The sequence below is a fragment of the Manihot esculenta genome, chromosome 5 (assembly GCF_001659605.2).
Source record: "Manihot esculenta cultivar AM560-2 chromosome 5, M.esculenta_v8, whole genome shotgun sequence".
NCBI lineage: Eukaryota > Viridiplantae > Streptophyta > Magnoliopsida > Malpighiales > Euphorbiaceae > Manihot > Manihot esculenta.
The window spans coordinates 6,640,559-6,666,487 of record NC_035165.2 but is presented as its reverse complement, the minus strand read 5'-3'; the positions used below and the strand labels follow the sequence as shown (position 1 = coordinate 6,666,487).

The 25,929-nt window shown below is 41.0% G+C and overlaps 1 protein-coding gene across 1 annotated transcript; it reads right to left on the bottom strand.

Moving 5' to 3' along the window:
* Nucleotides 1-13,638: 13,638 nt before the first annotated feature.
* LOC110614412 (chlorophyllase-1, chloroplastic) lies at nucleotides 13,639-16,595 on the bottom strand. The gene is made up of 3 exons (XM_021755937.2): nucleotides 16,228-16,595; nucleotides 15,592-16,057; nucleotides 13,639-14,068 (listed from the first exon to the last, which is right to left on the bottom strand). The coding sequence occupies exons 1-3, from the start codon at nucleotides 16,537-16,539 to the stop codon at nucleotides 13,752-13,754; spliced, it is 1,095 nt and encodes a 364-aa protein (XP_021611629.1). The 5' UTR covers nucleotides 16,540-16,595; the 3' UTR covers nucleotides 13,639-13,751.
* Nucleotides 16,596-25,929: the final 9,334 nt, after the last annotated feature.

Genomic DNA, 25,929 nt, shown 5'->3' with positions numbered 1-25,929 from the left:
GTTCTGGACTCCGGGCTGGGCCGAGAGTTGGGCTGGACGCTGGGCCTGAGAGGGGTCTGCTGGTCAGGGATCAGGCTGGACTGAGTGAGGAAGCTTGGTCGAGCCCGGCCCGGAAGCTGGGATGAGCCAGGCTTGTTGGGGGGTATCAAGTACGTGGGCCTCCGTGTCATGGGCCTTTGGCTGGGGTCAAGCCCCTGTTCTGGGGTGAAGAAATCCAGCGGTCATCAATTGCCCCTTCACCTTCTCGGGAGTTATTGCTCCAACTGCCGAGGGGGTGAATATCAAGAACCATCATGGCCGCGCCTGTTCGTGTCCAGGTGTCTTTATAATACTCTTTCATTTTTTTATCTTTGCGCAGTTTCTGAAGCCTATCTGCTCTTTCCTCTTTCGGACTTTTCTTTATTCTCCGCGTTCTCGGTTATTTTTGCTTTCCTGTCCTTGTTATCTGGACATGTCTTTTCTTTCCTTTCTCATGAATATCTTTGAAGGATTCTGACAGCATTAATTGAGAATTCGGCTCTACCTTGTCCTGCAAAACATAAACTTTTGGATATATATGTTAACCTCACCTCTTTACCATTCCCAGGCACTTTGTTGGAACAGAGAGATTTTCTTGTTTTATCTGTGAAGGATCCATTTGGTGCCTTCTTCAAGCGGGCGAAGGCGAGCTTGATATTACATTGCTGTGTTGCACCAGGAATTTATTTTAATCTTACTTTTATCATCTCGACGGAAAATTGTGCTAACTTATCTCTGTTTTGGGACTTTTTCGTAGTACCTGAGATGAAGATGAGTCAATTCAAAATTTCAGAGGAGTGGATGTTACCTCTAAGGAGTTTGAATGTTGCTTTGGGGATCCGTCTGGTAGGGCGGTTGATGGGTGGGACCATTTGGCCAGTTGCTGAAATTATTTTGCCCCGATCTTCTGGCCGACCTCCCCCGTTGCTGCCTTCTTTGGATATAAATGGAAGGGGCTCGAGTGCTCGGTTTGTTGTTTTCTTTGATGTGAGGCACCAGTATTATTAGTCTCTTTGATGTGAAGTACCAGTATTACGCGAGACTGAGATCTGCTACACTCAGTCAAGCTTCTGCTGGTACCTTCACACGTTAGCCCGGCGATCCTCCTGAGGTCGTAATCTGAAGCCCGTGTTTTTTTATGCGTGATATACACACAGCATATGACATGTGAGTTTGTCACGCGTATCACACTTGGGTAACCGAATGCCGTCCTACAGAGGATCCATGGGAAACGCTTATGAGGATTAACTTCTTGGCTTTCTGCAGCTCTTTCTGCCAAACTCACATATCGAGCTGCGAGAGTTTCTCCGAACCGAAGGCCGAAGTAGTAGGATAGGTGATAACGATGTAATTGTTGATGATGATGCATGTGGCTATGTAAATCCTTTAAGGATAGTCTTTCGTCCCGTAGTGTAGGCCTTTGTAACGTGCTGTAATGTGCTTTTCTTTTAATGAAGTTCTCGTTTTCGTTCATACTTGAGTTGTTCTTTCTCTACCATGGATGGAGTACTGAAACTGCTTTTCTTCGTAGCTTTAACTGAAATTTGTTTTTTCTGAGCTGAACTAACTGTACCCGTGAGCCGGACTTCGGACCCATTTAGCCAACCGGGCTTTCATATTTCCAAACTGGGTTGTCTGACCGATCTATGAGCTCGGTCTCTACTTAAATGAATTGAGCTTTGAGTCTCCTTCATCCGGGCTCTCAGGTGCGTTGTCCGAGCTGGACTAGCCGACCTGAGAGCTCTGTCTTTCGCTTAGTGAAATGAGCTCTGGGTTAGCTGGCCGAGCTCTCAGGTCATGTTGTCCGAGCTGGACTATTTCGACCTATGAGCTCGGCTTCTGATAAGTCGAACTCTAAGCTCTCAGCTCAGTATAGATCCGAGGTACCCTTGTTTTAACAAGTCAAATCTTATATTCTATGTGATGAGTAGGTCTAACCTTTATCATGCTTTCATCTGCTTGCATCTTTGAGTTTTTCTTTCCATTTCCTTGATACTTGCTGTGGATGTGGTGAAGTGATGAATCTTGTGGGTTACGTTGTCTTGGCTGGAGATCAGGTCTGAACAAGTTGGGCTTGCCTGGGCCTTTAAGTGATGGGCTATCATTGTGGACCTGGCTCTTGATAGATGTAAACAAGCCCAGCGATCATCCTTTTGCCCCTTTACCTTCTCTCCGGTTATTACTTAACCGTTGAGAGGGTAAACTTCGAGAGCAATTAATGATCGCGCCGCTCCAAGACAAAACTGTTCAGATCAACGTTCCGTCTCATTATTGCCTTTCATTTCGAATTCCTTCTGTCTTCCGAAGAAATTAGCTCTCTTCTGCTCTCTGGCTTCCTGCGACTCCTTTTGCGTCTTTCACCTTATTGTGTTCTCAGGTACGCTCCCTTGTTCTTCAATGGCAAGTTCAAAGCTTCCTGATGTTGTTAACCTTGAGTCACGTATTACTTCTTCCAATATAACTGATCACATCTCCCGGAGGCTTCTAGATACTCCGTTGTATTTTATTCGAGCACCTCGTCCAAATGAGAGGATAGTTCTTCCCTACCCTCCCCCTCCTGGTTTAGTGGATCCCCAAGAGGGTCGTAGCATAGTGTTTTTCCTAAAGCAGAGAGAATTTGGTCTACCATTTCCTTTTTCCCCTTTCTTCGTTGAGGTCTTTGAACACTTTGGGGTAACTCCTCGAATGTTATCCCCAAATTCCATTTTATTTATGTCCTGTTTCGAGTCTATCTGTCTGTGTTGGGGTTTTACACCTACGGCCTGCCTGTTTGTTACTTTTTTCCGCCTGGTTAGGGCGAAGCAAAACTTCTATTACTTTTCCCCCCGCAATGGGCTATCTCTTCTTACGGGCTACAAGGATTCTATAAAGGGGTGGATAGAGAATTTCCTTGTGGCGGAGCTGAAACTAGGGTCCTGTCGATCGTGGGATGTGGGCCTAAGTTGGGGGGAGATTTTTCCGGGCTGTAATGATCTGCCCGAATTGAGTCTTATTGAGCAGGTTGGGCTGCTTCGACTGACTTCCGTTGAGAGGAAGTATGATGTCGAGAAGTGTATGTTTGCGGCCAACCTTAGGGATATCCAGGACACGGGTATAGTGCTTTGTCCGGCTATTCTGTTTCTTCGTTGTTAAGAATATCAGATAATATGCTGATTCGGCATAATTTCTTATTTTTTGCAGCTTCTGAGGTTAAAATGGACGGCATTAAATTCCCCAAGAACCTTGACCTGTCTCGGGAGAACATGCACGCAATTTTTGACGCCTTTGGGGATGGGCGTTCTGTAACTGAGATTGCTATAGAGCTCGCTCAGGTCGCTTCCTCCGAGAAGGTCAGCCGGCCGTCTGGTAAAGCTTCTTCTCGAGCTTCCAAGCCGAGCTCTCACAGCACTAAATCAGCTCAGCCATCTAGCCATGGTGGGTTGAGCTCAAAGTCTACTGAACAAGTGGGACAGGGTGCTGCCCATTCCACTGAGGAGGTGTTGAGGGGAAAGTTTAAGTCCTCTGCTGAAGACAAGGAGACCTCTGGGACGGGGATGGAGATCATCCTCCTAGGGGATCAAAGCCCAGAGGTTTCTGGTGAAAGTGCCCCTGTCCCTGTGAGGACTGAACCTGAGGGTTCTGAGGGCATTCCAGCAAAGATCGGAGGCAAGCGCCCAGCCTCTTCTGGAAAATCTGCCTCTTCTCCTGTCCGGAAGAAGTCCCGAGTTGCAACAGGATCTTCTCCAGCTCTTCCTCCCATTGGGAAAGGGAAAGGTGTTGCTACTGACCCGTCATTGCCTTCTCCTGGCAATTCTCTAAAGACGTCGGGTATTACATCCGAGTCTCCGGCCAGTGCTGTTGCCGATCTTCTTAGGGAGCAAATGTTTGGTGGAGCCACAGAGGCCTCGGATCCACGCCTTCTTGCTTTGACCGGCCTTTTATCCAGCTTTACCAAGGAGCAAGCATCCTTCCAGTCTCGCTCTCGTGAGGAGCTCGGATCGTCCATTAGGGAGATGCTTCTAATGGTAAGTCATTTTTCCTCCTCCTTTCAGTTTGCTTTGTTTCTCTTTCTTGATGGTTGCATTTTCATGTTAGGTGACGGGCCTCTTTATGGAGGTGGATATCCGTGATCGCTCCCTCCGGGAGTCCGTAGATCGCCGAATTGAAGAGGCACGTCTGGAGGAGAATATATCTGCCACCAGTGATGCGAGGGGCAATTTGGTAGCTGCTCGGGAGCAGATCCAGTCCCTCCGGGTGGAATTGCATTCTGCGTTGGAGGCCCTCAAAAAGGCTGAAGAGAAAACAGCCGAGACGGCCAAGCATACCTCGTCCTTAGAAGATGAGTTGTCTCGGACTCGCAATGTTCTCCAGGAGGCTGATGAGAGGGCAGTTACCTTGGAGGTTCGCTGTAGAGGAGTGCTAGAGCAGCTGTCCTCTATGACAGAGGCTCTCAAGGAGAGGGATGAGGCCGTTAGCCAGAAAGCTGAAGTCCAGCGCCAATTTGATGCCTTAAAGGCTGATTTCGAAGGACTTCAGACTCATCTGGAGGAAGTAAAGGCTCAGAGAGAGATGGCCTTAGCTCGGGTACAGGTCCTTGAGCAGGAGTTGAGCACAAGCTCTGACCGTATCAGAGACTTGACTTCCTCGGCTGAAGAGTTCGACCTTCGCCAACAACAGCTGAAAAATGAAGTTAGAGTTTTGGAATGTAAATGTTTAGCCCTGCTTGAGGTGGTAAAGTATGCCGAAGAGAAGGCTCAGCGGAAGCGCGATCAGTACATAGCGGAGTATCAGGAGTCTGATGAGCTAAAGGGTAAAATTGATCAGGCCTGTGAAGCTCATCTTCAGGACTACAAAGATTCTTCTGAGTTTGAGGAATTTGTAGCCGAGGCTTGTGAAGAACATCTTGATGAGTATAAAGCTTCTAGTGAAATGAAACAGGCTATCTTTGATAGGGCCTACCGCATGTATGTAACTGGCTACAATCGCGGTTTAAGAGAAGCTAGACAGGCTCCTGATATTCCTTTGGCCAAGCTTCGTAGGCGCGAAGTGGACTCAGATGGCGAGTCAGTGCTATACGGGGAGGATGATTTCCCTTTGCCCCGAGGAGATTGCCGGAAGGACCGAGATCGGCCAGCTGAGTCTTCTTCAAAGGGATCCGAGCTAGGGTCGGAGGAGGACGATCCTGATTCCGTGAAAGAAGGCCTTCACCCTGGGTCAGAAATTGCCCCTACTATTGAGAGCGCTGGTCCGAAGGACACCGAGCTTCCTTCAGGGGTGGCTGTAAATAGAAATAGTGAGGGTGGGTTTATTGATGTAAGTCCTTTAAGGACTATTCATCCTCCTTCTTCTCCGGAGAAATAAATTGTAATAGTTATTAATGGAATATTAGTTTTCCTTTTTGTTTTTCATATTCTTTGACATTTATCTTTACTCTTCGTATGTGTGATGTAGACTTCATATGTTTATTCAGAAGCTCTAAATTAATCTTAAGTTGTGAGTTCAGCTCTTAGCTGTCGTCTGAGAGATCAAATCTCGTACCCATTTGATGGCAACTGTCATGCTAGTTTTTGACTTCTAGTCCTTCTTTCTTCGTTGTGACTTTGTATATTTATTTTAAATAAACTGATTTAGGCTTTTGATTATAGCCTGAGTGTCCTCCTAAGGATTTATGAGTTCTTCTATGGAGGGAGCTCGGCCTTTGTTTTTGGCTTTCGTATTTTGATCTTTTGAAGAAATGAATCTTTCCGAGCTAGGAGCTCGGTCTTGGGCTTATCGGGTCGAGATATTTTTTTTTTTTTTTTTTTTTTTTTTTTTTTTTTTTTGGTTGGTTGGGGGGCCCTGAAGTCCTTTACCAATTATTCTTATCTGCCGGAGGTTTTACGAGATCCTGGCTGTGCCGGGGTGACCTTATTGAGGTCTTCTTTTGTTAAGACCTTATTGAGGTCTTCTTTTGGTAGGACCTCGGTGAGGTCTTCTTTTACTAGGACCTCGATGAGGTCTTCTCTTGCCAGGAGATCTTGGGAATCCTGGTCTTCATGCTCCGGGAGGTTCTTTAAGATCCTCACCGGCTGTTGTTATTTTGTTTTCCCGGGAGTTCTAGGGGATCTCGGTCTTCTTTTTTTACTGAGGTCTCTATGTCTGAGGGAGGTTTTCTTTTGCCAGGAGATCTTGGGGATCCTGGTCTTGCATCCGGGAGATCTTGGGGATCCCGGTCTTCTACCTCCAGGAGGTCTCTATGTCTCAAGGAGGTCTTCTTTTGCCAGGAGATCTTGGGGATCCTGGTCTTCTACCTCCAGGAGGTCTCTATGTCTCAAGGAGGTCTTCTTTTGCCAGGAGATCTTGGGGATCCTGGTCTTGCATCCGGGAGATCTTGGGGATCCCGGTCTTCTACCTCCAGGAGGTCTCTATGTCTCAAGGAGGTCTTCTTTTGCCAGGAGATCTTGGGGATCCTGGTCTTCTACCTCCAGGAGGTCTCTATGTCTCAAGGAGGCCTTCTTAGTGCCAGGAGATCTTGGGGATCCTGGTCTTGCATCCGGGAGATCTTGGGGATCCCGGTCTTCTACCTCCAGGAGGTCTCTATGTCTCAAGGAGGTCTTCTTTTGCCAGGAGATCTTGGGGATCCTGGTCTTCTACCTCCAGGAGGTCTCTATGTCTCAAGGAGGTCTTCTTAGTGCCAGGAGATCTTGGGGATCCTGGTCTTGCATCCGGGAGATCTTGGGGATCCCGGTCTTCTACCTCCAGGAGGTCTCTATGTCTCAAGGAGGTCTTCTTTTGCCAGGAGATCTTGGGGATCCTGGTCTTCTACCTCCAGGAGGTCTCTATGTCTCAAGGAGGTCTTCTTAGTGCCAGGAGATCTTGGGGATCCTGGTCTTGCATCCGGGAGATCTTGGGGATCCCGGTCTTCTACCTCCAGGAGGTCTCTATGTCTCAAGGAGGTCTTCTTAGTGCCAGGAGATCTTGGGGATCCTGGTCTTGCATCCGGGAGATCTTGGGGATCCCGGTCTTCTACCTCCAGGAGGTCTCTATGTCTCAAGGAGGTCTTCTTAGTGCCAGGAGATCTTGGGGATCCTGGTCTTGCATCCGGGAGATCTTGGGGATCCCGGTCTTCTACCTCCAGGAGGTCTCTATGTCTCAAGGAGGTCTTCTTAGTGCCAGGAGATCTTGGGGATCCTGGTCTTGCATCCGGGAGATCTTGGGGATCCCGGTCTTCTACCTCCAGGAGGTCTCTATGTCTCAAGGAGGTCTTCTTTTGCCAGGAGATCTTGGGGATCCTGGTCTTGCATCCGGGAGATCTTGGGGATCCCGGTCTTTTAGTTTTGTTCTTTCTTTTTCAAAGAGAAGTAACATTCTTAATGGAGATAACATCATTACGTAAAGAATGGCGTTATTTTATTTATTTGTGCCTTTCAGAGTACAATATTTTTCTTTACATATATTTCAAGGGAAGTACCTTTTTAAGTGCTGGATGTTCCAGGCGTGGGGCTCGGGGTTTCCTTGCATATCTTCAATTCGGTATACCCCGGGCTTGACCACTTTCGTCACCTTGAATGGACCTTCCCAGGTCGGTGCTAGCTTGCCTGCGGCTGCTCTTTTTCCTGTAGCTTCCAAGTTTCTTAAAGTCAGGTCTCCCACCTTTAAGCTTCTTTCTCTGACCTTTTGATTATAATATCTTGCCGCTCGTTGTTGATAAGCAGCAGTTCGGACTTGCGCTTCTTCCCTAACTTCTTCAAGAGCATCCAGGTTGCTTCTTAACTTTTCCCCATTAGTGTCTTCGCTGAGAAATTGAACTCGATGAGTGGGGATCTGTAATTCAACCGGAACTACGGCCTCTGTACCGTAAGCGAGTGCGAACGGTGTTTCCTTAGTGGGTGCTCTGGGAGTAGTTCGGAGTGCCCATAGGATACTATTGAGTTCTTCTGCCCAATTTTCCTTTGCACCATCCAGCCGCTTTTTTAATCCTTGGAGGATTGCTCTGTTAGTGACTTCCGTTTGACCATTGGTCTGAGGATGGGCTACGGAGGAGAACTTATGCCATATACCCACGTTCGTCGTGAAGGTTTTGAAAGTGTTGCAGTCAAATTGTCTGCCGTTGTCTGAGATAAGTACTCTGGGTATGCCAAATCTGCAGATGATATGCCCCCATACGAAATCTATCATCTTTCTGGCTGTGATTGTTGCTATTGCTTCTGCCTCTGGCCATTTCGAGAAGTATTCCACAGCTACCACTACAAATTTTCTTTGCCCCGTAGTCTTGGGGAAAGGGCCCAGGATGTCAATTCCCCATTGCGAGAAAGGCCATGGACTGGATATGCTTGCCTGAGGAGTGGCAGGGGTCCTGATGGCATTAGCAAATCTCTGACATACGTCGCACCTTCGGACAAACTCTTCTGCTTCTTTCTTAACAGTGGGCCAGTAGTATCCTTGTCTGAATATTTTGTTAGCTAATGTCTCTGCTCCCTCGTGGGCCCCACATAGGCCTCTATGTATTTCCTCCATTACCCTTGCAGCTTCTTCCGGACTTACACACCGGAGCCATGGGCTGGACTTCCCCTTTCTGTATAAAGTTCCCCTTATTACTTGGTAATTGGCAGCTCGAGCTGCTATCTTTCTGGCTTCGTCTTTATCTTCAGGGAGTTCGCCCTTCTCCAAATATTTCAGATAGGGGCTCATCCAAGTTGGGCTCCGGTCCACCTGTAGTACTGTGTTTGTCTTCTTGAAAGCAGGTGTGCGGATATGCTGTATGTATACTTCGTCAGGGAGCTGCTCTAATTCTTCTTTGGTCAATCGACTAAGCAAATCTGCCTCCTCATTTTCATCCCGGGGTATTCTTCGAAATCTGATAATAACTCCCCGTTCTGCGAACTCGGCTTCTATGGCTTTTACTTTATCAAGATAGTTCTGCATGATGGGGTCTCTGGCTTGATATACCCCCGTTACCTGGTTGATCACCAGTTGAGAGTCACTATTTACTTCGAGGTCGGTTACCCCTACTTCCGAGGCTACCAGCATCCCATTCACCAAGGCCTCGTACTCGGCCATATTGTTAGAAGCCTTGAATTCTAACCGTAAAGCATAACATACTTTGAAACCCTCCGGCCCCTTAAGCATTATCCCTGCGCCGCTGCCCTCAGATCCTGATGCTCCGTCTACATATAGCTTCCAATTAAATTCTTGGGAGAGCTCTCGCTCTCCTTCCTCTCTAGGCATCTCCGAGGATGATTCTTCCTTCTCCTCGTTGAATGAGCATTCTGCTATGAAGTCAGCCAGCGCTTGAGATTTTATTGCTGTTCGAGGTCGGTATTCCAGACAGTAGGGGCTGATTTCCACGGACCATGCCAACATCCGTCCTGAAGTTTCCGGCCTACGTAGGACCTTCTTTAAGGGTTGGTTCGTCATCACAACTCCTTGGTGGCCCTCCAGATAAACTTTGAATTTCCTGACTGCTAACAACAAGGCATAAGCCAATTTTTCAATGTTCGAGTACCTGATCTCAGTGTCTCTAAGTACCTTGCTGATGTAGAAAACAGGTTTCTGCTCCCCTTCTTCCACTCTTACTAGTACTGCGCTGACTGCTTGCTCTGAGGCTGCCAAATATATCAGGAGTTCTTCCCCTTTTACGGGGCTGCTGAGTACGTGAGGCGAGCTGAGGTATTCCTTAAGCTCTGCGAAGGCTTTTTGGCAGTCTTCTGTCCATTCAAAATTCGGGACCTTCCTCAATTTTTTGAAGAATGGCAAACACTTTTCTGCCGACCTTGACATAAATCGGTTAAGCGCCACCACTCTCCCGGTTAATCTCTGGACGTCCCTTATGCAGGTCGGCTCTGACATATTCAATATGGCTTCTACTTTCTCCGGGTTAGGCTCAATGCCCCTTCCACTCACCATGTATCCCAGGAACTTTCCTCCCCTGATGAAAAAGGCACATTTTGCTGGGTTTAACTTCATTCTGTATTGATCTAATACCCCAAATATCTCCCTTAGATCTGCTATGTGTTGTTGAAAAGTTGAACTTTTAACCACCATGTCATCCACATACACTTCTACATTCCTGCCAATTTGGTCCTTAAAGATTTTATTCATTAATCGTTGGTAAGTTGCCCCGGCGTTTCTTAATCCGAAAGGCATAGCTTTGTAGCAGTAAGTCCCGTCTTCAGTTATAAATGAGGTTTTCTCCTCATCCGACTTCTCCATTGGGATTTGGTGATAACCAGACATAGCATCCAAAGAAGACATATAATCAAAGCCGGCCGTTGAATCGACCATTTTATTAATATCGGGGAGGGGGTAACAATCTTTGGGGCAGGCTTTATTTAGGTCGGTGAAATCTATGCACATCCTGTATTTGCCATTGGCTTTTTTAACTAACACAGGATTTGCCAACCATTGTGGGTACATCACTTCCCTAATAAAGCCTGCTTCTTCTAACTTCTGCACTTCCTCCCGGGTGGCCTGCTGTTTTTCTCTTCCTACTACTCTCTTCTTTTGCTTCACTGGTCTGGCCTCGGGGAGGACATTCAATCGGTGTGTCATCACTTTGGGGTCAATTCCTGGCATGTCCGAGGGCTTCCATGCGAAGGTCGACGCGTGACCTCGGATCAGAGTCATGACTTTACCTTTTTGTTCTTTGGTGAGGTTGGCGTTGAGACTGAAAATATTACTTGCATCTGCTTCTGATAAGGGGAAAGTTTCCAATTCTTCAACTGGCTCTGTCCGGGCTTCTTTTGTTTCATCTCTGACCTCCAGAACTTCTGAGTCGAGCGCTTCTCCAGTTGAGCTTGGTTCTGTTATTGTGGCCAAGTATACCGCCCTTGCTTCTTCCTGGCTGCCCCGAACCATTCCCACTCCTTCTTCCGTTGGAAACTTGAGTGCCAAATACCTGATGCTGGTGACAGCTTCAAAGCTAAACAACGCCGGCCTCCCTAAAATCGCATTGTAACTCAGTGGGAGTTTAACCACCAAAAACACCTCATGATGGGTGCGAGCTCTGGGTGCTTCTCCCAAGGTAAGGGCCAGCTTCACCTTTCCTTCCACAAATACCGGTGCTCCTCCGATCCCTTTGATGGGTGACTGGTCCCGAACCAGCTGTTCCTCCGGGATTCCCATCTGCTGAAAAACCCGATACGGCAATAGATTGACCTTACTCCCATCATCCACCAAAACCTTCTTCACCCGAAAATTATGAATGACTGCTTCAATAACAAGCGCGTCATCATGGGGCATCTGAATGCCCTGTGCATCTTCTGAAGAGAAAACGATGGCCATGGGTGAGTGTTCAACGATCTGCATGATCTCGCCATTGCTGATCTCTCCTTCCCGGTTTCTCTTCTTTCCTCGACGGCTCATCCGTCCTCCGGTTCCTCCAACAATCATATTAATAGTCCCACTAGACCCATCATTCACTGGTCCAGCTCCGGTTCTCCTGGGCATCTGGGCTGCCGGACTGGGCGGAGGCCTCTGCCCCTCCGGTTTCTTCACAAAATTTTTGAGATGCCCCCTTTTTATCAATCTTTCAATCTCCGTGATTAACTGAAAACAGTTATTTGTATCGTGGCCGTGTGTCCGGTGGTACTGGCAATACTTGTCGGGATTCCTCTGATCTGCTTCCGACCTCATGGGTTTAGGCCACTGGAGGAACTCCTTATCCTGGACTGCCATGAGCACTTCGGCTCTGGAAGCATTGAGGGGAGTAGGCTTCTCAGGAACCCAAGGGGGGAGCACTCGTGGTTCATGAGCCCTGGGAGGAGGGGGGGGCCTTTGATCCCTTCTTTCCCAGGCCTGCTTATATGGCTCAGGCCTCTTCCCACGCTTCTTCTCGTGTTTCTCCAGCCTTCCTTCCTCCGGGGCTTTCTCTTTTCCTGCCACCCCTTTGGCAAATCTACTCGTTACTAAGGCGTCATCCTGCCTTATGTATTTTTCCGCCCTCTTCATCAACTCGGCCAGTGAGGTCGGAGGTTTCCTGCTTAAAGAACCAAAGAACTCGGCAGAGGTTGTTCCCTTTTGCATGGCCTCTACCGCCCTTCCTTCGTCGAGCTCGGGAATTTGCAGGGCTTCCGTATTGAAACGGGCGACGTACTCTCTGAGAGATTCACCAGCTTTTTGCCTAACTGTTTCCAGATAGCTTGTCTTCCTATCTGCTGGCACCCCGGCTACGAACCGGCTAATGAAGCGGAGGGCAAGGTCTCCAAAACTTTTAATGCTTCCGGCCTCCAGGCTGTTGAACCATGCCCTCGCTGGCCCCGAGAGCGTTGTTGGGAACACTTTGCACATCAGAGCATCTGACAGAGTTTGCAACTCCATGAAGGTCTTATAGTTCATGACATGTTCTCTCGGGTTTCCAGCCCCATTATAGGCCGCCATCGGCGGCATCATAAACTTTTTGGGAACGGTCTCCTGCTGCATTACCTTTGAGAAGGGAGAAGAAGTAGGCAAGGAGGTTTGACTCTGATCTTTCTTACCTAGCTCGGCTAGAAGCTGCTCCTTCAACCTTTTCAGTTTTTGGTTCATTTTCTCGTCTTCTGGGTTGGATCTTTTGCCCAAACTACATTCTTCCTCCTCTGTTCCAGTTCCCGTTTCCCTGGTTGTTTCAGCAGAATAGTCATCCACCTCTTCATTTTCTATCATCTCTCTTGCCCTTCTCCCATGGATTCGGGCCTCCGGTTCTTCCTCTTCTCCGGCATCGTGGTTGTTAGTTTGGAGGCGGATAGAGGTGGGTCGGGGTTCATCGGTTCTGGGTTCCTCCACTACTGGGAGTGCGTTTACTGGGGTGCCAAGTCCCCTTTGTTGCATTATTTGCCCCAACCAGTGAGCAGTGGTTTGTAGCTGGAGAGTCATGGTTTGAATGTCTTGGTTAGACAGGGTCATGGTGGGAGTATTCCCTGCCAAGCCTGGCGAGGGATTAAGAGAGATGGGTGTTTGGTTATTTAACGTCGTAGGGCTAGAAAAAGAGAACTGCTGCCCCTCTTGGGCGGAGCTTAAGTCATTTGGAATATTAAGGTTACTTTCTTGGTGGTTTGCCATTGTGGATCTCAGTGGGTTTTGAAAGTGAAAACTCTGGTGATGAAAAGATCTCCTTCGTTTCCCACAGACGGCGCCAATTGATGATCTGAGATCCAATAGAATAGAGTTTTACAAGGGTTTTGTATTACTGAATCAGGCTTAAACTTTCTGAGGAGAGGACTCCTCTTTTATACATTGTCTTGCTTGCTGGTGACGTGTAAAGGTCTCTCCAGGATTGGGCCACGCGTCTCTGCCATGCGGATTCGGAGGTACTAGGGTATCAGCCGCCTGCTCCATGCGTAACGGCCTCTGATTCTCCCCGTGCGTACGCTCCAGCGGATCTGCCAGGCTGTCTGGTGAATATTGTTCTGGACTCCGGGCTGGGCCGAGAGTTGGGCTGGACGCTGGGCCTGAGAGGGGTCTGCTGGTCAGGGATCAGGCTGGACTGAGTGAGGAAGCTTGGTCGAGCCCGGCCCGGAAGCTGGGATGAGCCAGGCTTGTTGGGGGGTATCAAGTACGTGGGCCTCCGTGTCATGGGCCTTTGGCTGGGGTCAAGCCCCTGTTCTGGGGTGAAGAAATCCAGCGGTCATCAAATTTCAATTATTTCTTAATTAATAAATAAAAAAATTAGAAAGATATATTAAATAAAATCAAAATACAACAACTGGGTTATTAATTATTAAAAACTGAGGAATACATATATATAAGGAACTCTAGACGAAGGGCTTAGAGGATTGCATACGCGAGGGGATATTTTTTTACATATACACAATATTAGAATGACAACCAGGAACCCAATCTAAAATACAAAAAAGATCAAACTTAAAGCTGTAAGAATCTCCCAACTTGACCAAGCTTTCTTGCGTTTCATTGATGAAGAAGCCAGGATTCAGATCCACTGGAGCAACAGTAGGGTCATTCGCAATGGTCAAGTAGTCCTTTGTCTCAAAACGAAAGTAACCATTCAGAAACGCCACAATAATTCCACCTACAGTTCTCCTCAGTGGATCTCTATGATTATTCCCATTGCAAAAGTTAAATATGCGTTCATGGTCATCCAAGATGTCCATGTGACTGATCAAGCATAATTTAGCCACATTTTTATCATAATTATTGTTGCTTATTTACACATTTTTTAGTTTAATTTATGATTTTTATCTTGTTTTTACAGAAAAGGAAGAAATTAGAAAATGGGAGAAAAAGTGCAGAAAAAGTATAGAAGGATGATTTGCCCAGTGATTTGCCCAAGATCACCAGCTAAACTGCTCCAATCACTGCCCAGATCAAGCTAAAGCAGAAACCCGGAGGCAACAGACAGCAGTGATATGGGCAGTGATTTGCCCAAGAAACTCGAAGATCACTGGCCAAATCACTCGCAGAGACATAGAGGACTGACTCACAGAGAAGCGATCTGGTCAGTGATTTGCCCAATCACTTGAAGAAACTGGTTAAATCACCGGGCAAATCACTTCGACAGCAGAAAATACAGCAGAGCGGGAAATTGTTCAGGAAACCGAATTTCAAGTTTTCAGAAGTCCAAATCCAACTCAATCACTACCAAAACAATTCCAAGAGCCACGAAAGAGTTTCTCACCTAAGGAATTCCAGTTGCAATTAAATTCAACATCAAAAGAGGAATCACAAGCCAAATTAAAGAGGGATTTCAAAACCCTAGAAGGATGAAACTCTTCAACTATAAAAGGGCAGCCTCCAAACCAGCAAAGGCATCTTCTGCTGAGGGATTGAACTCGCCAGAAACTCTCCAGCATCTTCCTTTTTCTTTTCTTTTCATCTTTTTGTGTATTTAGTCCACCATGAGTGGCTAAACTCCTTCTTTTCTAGTTGAAGTGGGTGAATTTCAGATTTTGTGATGAATTGGGAGATTTAAATCTCCATTGTTAAACTTCTATTTAATTTCAATATTTATGCAATTTGAGCTTTCCATAAATATTACTTTGCTTTTAGAATCAATAAGGGCCCATTGCTTTTAAATTGCTTAAGTAATATTGTTTGAATGATTTAGGTCCGTAATTGCTTAGGTTGTTCAAATACACATTTAATCAAATTGCATAATCTAAACTTGACCACGCGGTTGGCAAGGATAGAATTGGGTTTCTCTAAGTCTTAATGCAGTCAACAGTTGTTCGATGCTACAATGCCCCAAGGACGTTCCTTGGCAACTTGTTGATTAGTGTTTGATTAGCGAACGTTTCCTAATCAAACTAGAACTAAGGAGGAATTTGGATTGTGAGAAGCGTCTTCCACATCCAAAACTAATTTATTGGAATAAATAGGAGAGTTAAAGAATCAATGATCAATTCTAAACAATCTGAAATAGATCCATACTTCAACTAGAAGTTTCTCTCTTATTGATTTACTCATCTTTAAATTATTGCTTTCTTTTGTTATTTAGTGTTAATACATCAACTCAAAACCCCCCTCTTTTAATTATTTGTTATTTACTTATCTTGGTTATTATTAGGAAGATCTTTAGTGTCAATTCCCTGTGGTTCGACCCTATTGCCACTATCTACAACTTTATTGTTGATTGTTTAATAGGTTTATTTTTGACGGCTTCGACAACCGCTTATCAGTGACCATACTCTGTGGCAACAAAATAACCAATGGGAGGCTTGCTCTCCGAGTAGAACTCCTTATGGTTCACTCCACTGGGAGCACAAGGATGAATAATGTTAAAAAATTTCTGATCACCTAACCCACTGCCAATTACGGTAACAGGAATGGATAAGTTAAAAGAGTTGGGGACATATGTGAGAATTTTGGGATTACAGCGGCATCCTTTACTCCACCCCGCTACAGGATCTACGCCAACGAGTATTGAAATGGGAACTTGAAGGGGGACGTTGGAATATCCGAGAGCAAGTGCAAAAGCTGCCTTTCCACCTCTGCTGTGGCCTGAAACAGCAAGCTGTTGGAGGTTCCCTTTAACATTATCAGGTAATGCAGCGTCGAGGCCTGAGAGTAACCAGTTAGCTGTTTCCGCCGCGTGATTGAGTTCGTCATTTTCACTTGTGGTAGGAATGATATCTGGGCAAGTATATAACTGAGCCAAAGATTAAAATGGAAAATAAAAAGTAAGAACTTTGTATCTTTATCCTTGCATGTAACAAAAAAAATAAAAATAAAAACAAAAATGGCATCATTCCCTTGGACACTGGTAGCCTATGGCTCATATAGAAGAGAATCATGAATCCATATGGAAAGAGTACGTACCTGAGGAGCAACAACTATGTAACCATGAGAAGCTATATGATTGAAGAGGCGACTGTAGGCAGAATTGCTACTACAGGTGCCAGGAAAAAACAAGAAGACAGGGTAATTTCCCTCTACAGTTGGGGAAATTATAAACAAGGGCTTGGGAGAAGTATCCACTGAAATACGCTTTGTGGAAATATCTCCTGCTTCAAATACCGGAAGCTGCTCTGCCAAAACTGGCTTCACCACTTCCGACGACAGTGATGCCATTGCCAGTAGCATTGCCGACAATGTTATTGACAGTGTTACTGTTGCTGTTGCCGTTGCCATCTCTGTGCAAGAGAGAGTGTTGAGAGCTCAAAAGCGTTAGAATTTAGAGCTTGCTAGCTATCCATTTATAGACTTGCTGAAGGAGGTGATTTCATGTGGGCCAACTTATATGAAATTAAAGGTGTAGATTTTTCTGGTTATAATCGAATTATCAAATTAAAACTACCGTTAATTTTATGAGAATAATATTTATTTCAAATTGATTTTTATTAATAATTTAAAATTATTTATGACTTATTTTTTAAAATGGAAATCGAAAATCGAAAAATAAAATTTGAGATCTTTTCAATTTATTGAGATGTATTTATCATCAGACTAAATTTGTGAGTGCACTTACATTTGTGAGTGCAATTATTTATGATTTATATGCTCTAATATCATTTTGAAAAAATTATTATCAAATTTTTAGATTTTTATAAAATTTATTAATTTATTTAAACATCACTCTTTATATTTCATAGAACAAACTATTTAATTTTTTTTTAAAAAAAATTATTAATCAATTTATTTTATTCATGTGAATAAGGGAAAAATGATAATTAATTTTGTTCTGTACTCATTCAATTCAATGCGTCCATTAGTCATGTGTTGCACACACAAGTAAGGCCAAATTTTATCAATAAATCTGCCAATACTTCAAATCAATCAATAAGGTATAATAATAATATTTCATTTTTAGGGTGTATTTTTCAAATGCGTCCATTAATCATGTGTTGCACATACAAGTAAAGCCAAATTTTATCAATAAATCTGCCAAAACTTCCTTATCTGCCAAATTTTATCAATAATAATAACAATTCATTTTTAATATAGGATTTATTTATAGACATGCATTTATTATCTATCTTTTTTTTTTTTTCAAAAAATCATTGTCATTCATGAAGAAGAGTATATCATATTATAAGACAATAAACAAGCAAGATTAGGAGGGAATTGCTTTCCCATTCCGAATAAGGTTTCTAAATTGTACCGTCAAAATTTTTCGATTTGCATAATTATTTACTAATTTTGAAATATGCTCTATATTAATAGTACGGTAAGCATCTATAAATATCGTGAATGACCGTCTTTATTTTTTAAAAGATAGAAAATAAAAGAAAATTATAGTGTTGTTTAAATATTGATAATATTTTAGATAGATTTTAGTACACATTTCAAATGGTTTATGAATTTAAATTGATGAATTAAAAGAATAATAATAAGACGACAATAAAATTTTTAAGTGAAGACGATAAGATGGGATTATTAAAGGTCCATAACAGGGCAAGGAATACAAGGGGACGAGCTCATATACATAGTCTAGAAGATTTACATCCAAAGGCCCAGTTCAATCTAGAGCAACACCAGTAAGCGACACACCCAACTCAACCAATTAACCAGAAAGGGAATCCGCTAAGAAACCCTCTATTGATCCCTAACCTTTTGCATCGCCACCCTGCCAACCGTACCAAAATCAACCAACCCAAACCGACCACCATACAGTAGCACTGAGAAAGGCCAACCAAAGCGCACAAGCAAGCTCCCAAGCAGCTCAAACAACAGTGAAATAGAAGAAGCTTGCATCCGTTTAGGAATGCAGGAACTCCAGCTACAGTTCCACTATAGATCAGCTCCGAAACCTGCCCTTGGCCAGGACTAGGTTTCGTTATGGATCATACTTGCTGGTTCGTCAAGTTTTACGAGTTAAATCAATTTCAAAATGTTTCATTAAAAAGTGATTCTGATTTGGAAAAGTTTTATTTTGGTTCTAATTTGGTTGGACCTCGATCAAAATATTTTTAAATTACAATAATATTAATGTTATATATATATTAAAATAAATAAATTATAAAATTTAGATTTATAATATATTATTTATTTAGTTTTATAATAAAAAATTATAAAATACCAAATAAATATAAAACTTATCAACGGTTTCGATCGACTGTCAAGCCCACTATTTATATGTCAAGATAACCACTTGAATGGACTATTTAAAATAAGGCCGAGTACTTGTTCGGCGAGACAACTATCTGGCCGACCTAATAATTAATCATGACAATCACGTGGTTAGACAAGATGACCATTCAAAGAGAAGGATACGACCTGACTCATATGACTTGACAAGACGACCTAAAATGAGGTGTAAACCTAGATGATCCAACAACTTAGTGAACGACTTAATGATGACCAGTCTAACCTGATAAGTAAATGGAGTTAGTAAGATGACTTGACAAGCAAATGGTCAAGACTAATGGTAAGCACTCGAAGGGACGACCTGATAAGCAAATGGTTGGACCAATGACCAAGCAATCCGAGAGATGACCTGATAAACAAATGGTCGAACCAACGACCAAGCAGTTAGTAGGACAACCTAATAAGCAAATAGTTGGACCAACGACCAAATGGTCGGACCACTTTGTGGACAGTGCATCATAGTCTGATGACTAGTGTAACGACCTGATTAAGCGGCACCATATTATTTTACACTTATATTATTTTTGTAAAAGGACACAATTTAGTTTAACTTAGATTCTTTAAAATTTTATTCTTCTGGATTCTTTTAATACGTGTTGTGCACTTGGGTTAAGCTTATAGATAAAGTATAAATAGCCCTTATTATACAGAGAAAATATATCAATATACAAATAGTATTATTCTTTTCTCTTTTTACATGGTATCAGAGCAAGCGAGTTTCTAGGGTAAAGATTTGGTAAAAGTTGTGACTTTCGTTTCACTCAATCCATTTTGCTAATGCCCAAAAAGACGAAGAAATGACAGATCCAGTGTTCATGATAGAAATTAAGTCATCTAGTTCGTGAAAGTATAAAGAACTTGCAGTCGGCATGGCAAATGGCGATCCATTTTGTCTACAATCGTCGGACCATCCAAGTATGATTTTGGTCTCAACTTCTCTAATGGGGAGCAGAAACTTCAGGTCTTGGGATAGAGCCATGAGAATAGCATTAGGAGTTAAGCAAAAGTTAGACTTTATTGATGGCACTATTCCGTACTGAGTAAAAATCATGAATTCTTCGAAAAATAGAAAAGATATGACTATATGGTCACATCTTGGATTTTGAACTCCATTTCGAAAGATCTCATAGATGGTTTCATCTATACGGCATCTTCAAGAGATTTGTAGTGTGAAATTACAGAAAGATTTGGAGAGAGTAATGACACTCAAATATATGAGTTGCATAGATAGATTTCTCTCATCTCTTAAGAAAATTCTCTTGTTTCTCTTTATTTCACCCGTTTGAAAAGGTTGTAGGATGAGTTAGGGTCTATAGAAGTATTACCCCCATGTTCTTGTGGAACATCCAAAGCCATTGATGAAATAAATAATAGGAATAGACTCATGCAATTTTTGATGGGTTGAAATAAAAATTTTGATTCTGTGAGAGATCAAGTTTTGGTTCTTGACCCCCTGCCATCCATAAATCGAGTATATTCTATAGCCCTAAAGCACGAATCTCAAAAAGGAGGTTCTGAGCAAAAGAAACCTTGAATCAAATAAAATCTTGGTGTTGTTTAATTGGTCACAAAAGGAAAAATAAAAAAGATATGATCCAAAAAAGGGACACTGCAATCATTATAACATGGATGGTCATGTAACATCATTCTGTAATGTCTCCGGCTCAGTTAATCAAATAACCGGGTAGGGGGTGTTACAGGTCATGTTAGGGATAATTGTTTTAAGCTTATAGGATATCCTGATTGGTTCAAGGACAAAACCAAAATTGGAGGGAAACTTGTTAAACAGGAGAGAGAAAGAAATGTTGATCGGAAGTTGATGGCCATCACTAAGGATCTAGAGTTTGAGGAGGATAATCCTCTTGATGTAATGCATGATGGTGCTAAAATCGATGAGATTGGAACAACCCTAAGTAATCTCCAACAGAAGTTCTCAAGGCTGGTGAAAGGAAAAGCAGCCTTAGCAACCACGACCATTGGTGCAAGTACTCAAAGATTCAATTGTGGCCCAGACGCCTTTGCAAGTAATTTATGTTCCGTTAATACTTAGATCAATGAGGTGCATAATAATATAATCTGGATTCTAGATACAGGTGCCACCAACATCATATCACCAAATAAAATTTTATTATGATCATGTTGAGATTTACAGGTACACAGAGAGTATAGCAGGCTTGCTACGGGTTCTGGCGGCCTTAAGCCGACCTGAATCCTAGCGCCGGTGACGGTCCATTTTGGGGTCGTTACATTAACAGTCTATCTAAATTACAAAAATGTGTTTTTATTCACTTGCCTAATGGAAATATGGTTAGGATAACAAATGCTGACACAATTTGCTTATCTGATTCTATTATTTTGAGAGATGTGCTCTATATTCTAAATTTTAATTACAATCTATTATTCGTTAGCAAGTTGATAAAGCATAGCAAGATTTTGTTATTTTTTCATTCTCATTTTTGTTTCATACAGGACCCTCTGATTAAAAAGGTTGTAGCCCTGGGAAAGGAAGAAGGAAATTCATATAAATTAAACTGAAGAAGTTTTGATGAAACTGAAGTTTATAATTGTTTGTCTAAAATTTTATACACTGTACCTTATCTTTAGAATTTTATAAATATTGTGCATGGTACTTTTAGTATGAATAGAGAAAGGATTAATGATATAATATATAAGTCTACTTGCATGCTTAGTCTTAAGGATATTCATGATAGGTTGGATCATGTTTCTGTTGACAAATTAAAAAATATTAATGGGATTAGGTATGATGAAAATGAAAATTTACAATGTGAAATATATAATTTGGCTAAACAACCTAGGCTTCCTTTTCCTATAAGTCATAATTTGAGTATTGAACCCTTTGATTTGCTCCATATGGATATATGGGGGCCTTACACAGAAGAGTTCATAACTGGAGCTAAATATTTATGAACTATTGTTGATGATTACACTATGGCTACTTGGACCTTTATGATACAATTCAAATGTCAAAATTTATATTTCTTGTCCAGATTTTTAAAAATGATTGAGAATCAATTTGAGGCTAAAGCAAAATTTATAAGGATTGATAATGGGCATGAATTTTTAAGCAGTGAATGTCAAAATCTGCTTGAAAAAAGGGGTATTATTCACCAGATATCTTACCCTTACACTCCACAATAAAATGAGGTGGTGGGAAGGAAACATAAACATCTGCTAGACACTGCCAGGCCTTAAGGCTTCAAGGTAATATGCTAAAGAAATTTTGGTCGGAATATATATTGACTGCTATCTATCTTATAAATAGGATGCCTATGGCTAGTTTTAAATGGAAAAGTCCTTATAAGAGGCTGTATAAAAGGATCCCAGATTATACACACCTTACAAAATTTGGGTGTTTGTATTTTGCTACCAGAGTTGGTTCTCATAAGGACAAGTTTGAGCCAAGTTAAAGCTATTATGATAGGATATAGAGGGACTCATAAGGCTTACAAACTTTATAATTTACAAACTAACAACATTCTAGTCAATAGAGATGTAGTTTTTTGTGAAGATATTTTTCCTTGTGCTCATGTTATAGATTTAAATTCATCTTCCATAGTTTCTATTTTCATTGTTGAACCTAACTTTGCAAATAAAGACCGTTCAGATCCAAATTCTCCTTCATTGCCGACCAGTCCAACCATGACAGTTCAGGTCATTCCATGTCCGACCAATCTGACTAGGTCCATTCAGGTCATTCCATGTCCAACCATATCAATTCAGGCCTCTTCATATCCGACCAGTCCAACTAGGTCAATTTAGGTACATCTACCTCTCATATTGAATTAAGAAGGTCCACTAGAGTTGTACATAAACCAGCTTGGTTGCAAGACTTCGTTAGTTTTGCTTCTAGTTCAACCCAACTTGTTTTCAAGGTGTGCTTTAAGTCACACCATCAGTCCTTTGTCCATAATATAGCAGTTATTAATGAACTTATTACATATACTTAAGCTTCTCTTGATACTCTGTGGGTTGCCGCTATGCAGCAAGAACTGACGGCTTTAGAGAATAATCATACATGGGTTCTTACAGACTTATCTAAAGGAAAGAAGACCATTGGGAATAAATGAGTTTATAAAGTAAAATATAAACCTACTGGAGAAGTTGAAAGGCTTAAGGCTCATCTAGTAGCTAAGGGCTACAATCAAATTGAGGGTTTAGATTTTAAGGATAGGTTCTCCCCTATTGCAAAACTAATAATTGTTAGGATCTTAATTGCTTTAGCCACTGCAAAATGATGAGCTGTTTATCAGCTCGATATTAATAATGTTTTTCTACATGGAAATTTGAATGAAGAAGTTTACATGCTATCTCCTCAAGGGTATCATAAGGCCTTACTCGACCAGGTTTGTTTGCTTAAGAAGTCTCTCTAGTTTAAAACAGGCTTCCAAAGAGTGAAATATTGAGTTCACTAGCTTTCTTAAATATTTGGGGTTTAAACAATCTTTCCATGATCATTGTCTGTTTGTTAAGCAATCAAGGCACTCGTCTATGACACTCTTAGTAGATGTTGATGATGTGATTGTGATGGGCACCACTATTGATGATATTACTATTATTAAAACTGCTTTGCATAATAAGTTTACTATTAAATATCTAGGTCAGTTTAAATATTTTATTGGGTTTAAAATAGCTCGATCTGATCAGGCTACTATTATAAGTTAAAGAAATTTATTATTGACTTGTTGACTGATGTTGGTATGTTAAATTGCAAACCTGCTTTATTTCCTCTACCTAAGAGTTTATATCTATCACCAGAGGTCGGTGAGCCTTTTACTCAACCAGATTATTACAGAAGACTTATTGAGATACTTTTATATGTTAATCTAACCAGGCCGAACATTAGCTATGTTGTGCAACATCTAATCCAGTTTATGGCTACTCCTAAAAAATCTCATTGGGATGTAGCCATACATATTTTATGATATCTAAAGGCTACTGTTAACATTGGTATTTGTTTTTCTATTAATTGTGATTTTCAAATTACTGCTTATTGTGACTCGGATTAGACATCCTGTTATTTTTTTTTTGAAAATCTTTAACAAGTTTCGGGATCTTTATTGGTTTTTCAATGATTTCCTAAAAAATAAAAAAGTAAACTACTATTTCTAAACCTTTGCTGAAGTAGAGTATAGGACCACGGCTACAACAGTGTGTGAATTACTTTGGATTACCTCTATTTTATGAGACTTACAGGTTCCGGTAGGCTATCCAGTCTAGCTTTATTGTGACAAAGCAGCTATACAAATTGTAGCTAATCTGGTTTTCTATGAAAGGACTAAACATATCAATATTGGCTGTCATATTGTGTGAGAATAATTCTAGAAAGGTTTTCTGATGTATCAAGTCAAGACCAGATAGCGAACCTGTTCACTAAGCCTTTATCGACTGCATTACATCAACAATTTTGCTCCAAGTTGTCTCTAGTATCTCTCTCAACTCCATCTTGCTGGGAGGGGAAGTATAGAAGGATACGATCAACTACCAGGCCAACTATTTATTTGTCAAGATGACCACCTAAAGTAAGGCTGAGTACTTGTTCAGCGAGATGACCACCTGGCTAACCTAATAGTTAATCATGATGACCAGGTGGTCAGGCAAGACAACTATCCAAAAAGGAGGATACGATTTAGTCCAAACAACTAGACAAGATAACCTAAGACGAGATGTAAATCTGGACGATCTGATGATTTTATGAACGACCTAATGATGATTAGTCCGACCCAATAAGCAAATAGAGTCCGTCGAACCAATGACCAAGTGTTTGGAGGGACGACCTGATAAGTAAATGGTCAGACCAATGATCAAGTAGTTGGAGGGAAGACCTAATAAACAAATGGTCGAACCAATGACCAAACAGTTAGTAGGACAATCTAATAAGCAAATGGTCGGATCAACGATCAAATGGTCGAACTACTTTATAGATATTGCGTAGCTTAATAACCGGTATAATGATCTGATTAAGCGGCATCATATTATATTTATATTATTCTTGTAAAAAAGTACAATTTAATTTAGGTTAAATTCTTTAAAATTTTATTCCTTATGAATTCTTCTAATCGATGTTGTACTAAGTCTATATATAAAATATAAATAGCCCACGTTATTTTTTTCTTTTTTACAAAACTTTAAAAAATACATTGAATTGGGCGGATTCCGATTTTGATACAGAGAGATGTTTATACTGCCCTCTGATAAGTGGTTGTGATCCGATTCATGAATAAAAATTCATATTAATACATGTCAATTATCCAGACAAAAAATGGAAAGCTACTTTTCAATTTTCTAAAATTTAACAAAAATTCATAAAACTCCTTTTTTTTCGAATTTTCATAGAAACCGTTTTTCATTTACGATGAAAATGTGTTTCGGCTGAAAAATTATGATCTTTTATGATTAAAATTACATTATAACCTTTTGGTACCTAAATTGATAAAATATTTAGAAATATATATATATATATATTTATCAAAATGGAAAAATTTTATTTAAAAGTTTAGAGAGATAATATATTGATTTATAAGGGTAAAAAAATAATTATTATTTATAAAATAAATTAATAACACGTAATAAAAAAGTTTAAAAGTAAAGTAAATTTAAATGTATTTTGTATTTTTAATTGTGAAAGGAACATAAATAATTTTTAAAATTTTTAGTTAAAAATATTTTATATTATCAACAATTGCATGCATTTTTCATATTTTCTTTTATTTTATATTGAAAATGAAAACTATAATTTAAAAAAAATGAAAAACATAAAAAGAAAAAATGTATTTTCTATAAATAAATAAACCTGTCAGTTTCCACCTCAGAGAAGGGTAGAGTATGCACTAATTAAATTAGCAACTGTGTTTAATTATTGTCTATCAACTATTAACAGTAATTAACCTAATCAATAAGAGGCAGAGAAATATATTTTATTTAGTTATATTTTAAATAATTTTATTTAATAGTGAAATTAAAAGAGTATTTGGTTTAGGTTTTAGTAATTATTTAAATTTAAATTTTAAATTTTAAATAATTATATATTTAGGTGCCAATAAATAAGGGATACGTTTGCTAAAAATTATAAAAAAATTAAACAAATATTTGGTAGAATTTAAAATTAAATAAACATAATCTTTCATTTTTTTATAATTCATTCTATAAAAAAAATTTCTAATAAGTTTTTGTAAAACCATACAAAATTATAATTTTAAAATAAAAAAATTTTAAATTAAAAAATTATTAAAAAATAAAATAAATTGAATTATTTTTTTATAAAATTTTAAAAATATAATATGATTATAAATATATCTGAATCTAGATTAAAAAAAAAAAGTGCGAGTATGTAAATAAGTCCCTTCTTGCAACTTCAGCAACCCACCTTTCCTCTTTCTGATCAGTTATGGCATAAATAGATAAATAAATGTGCTT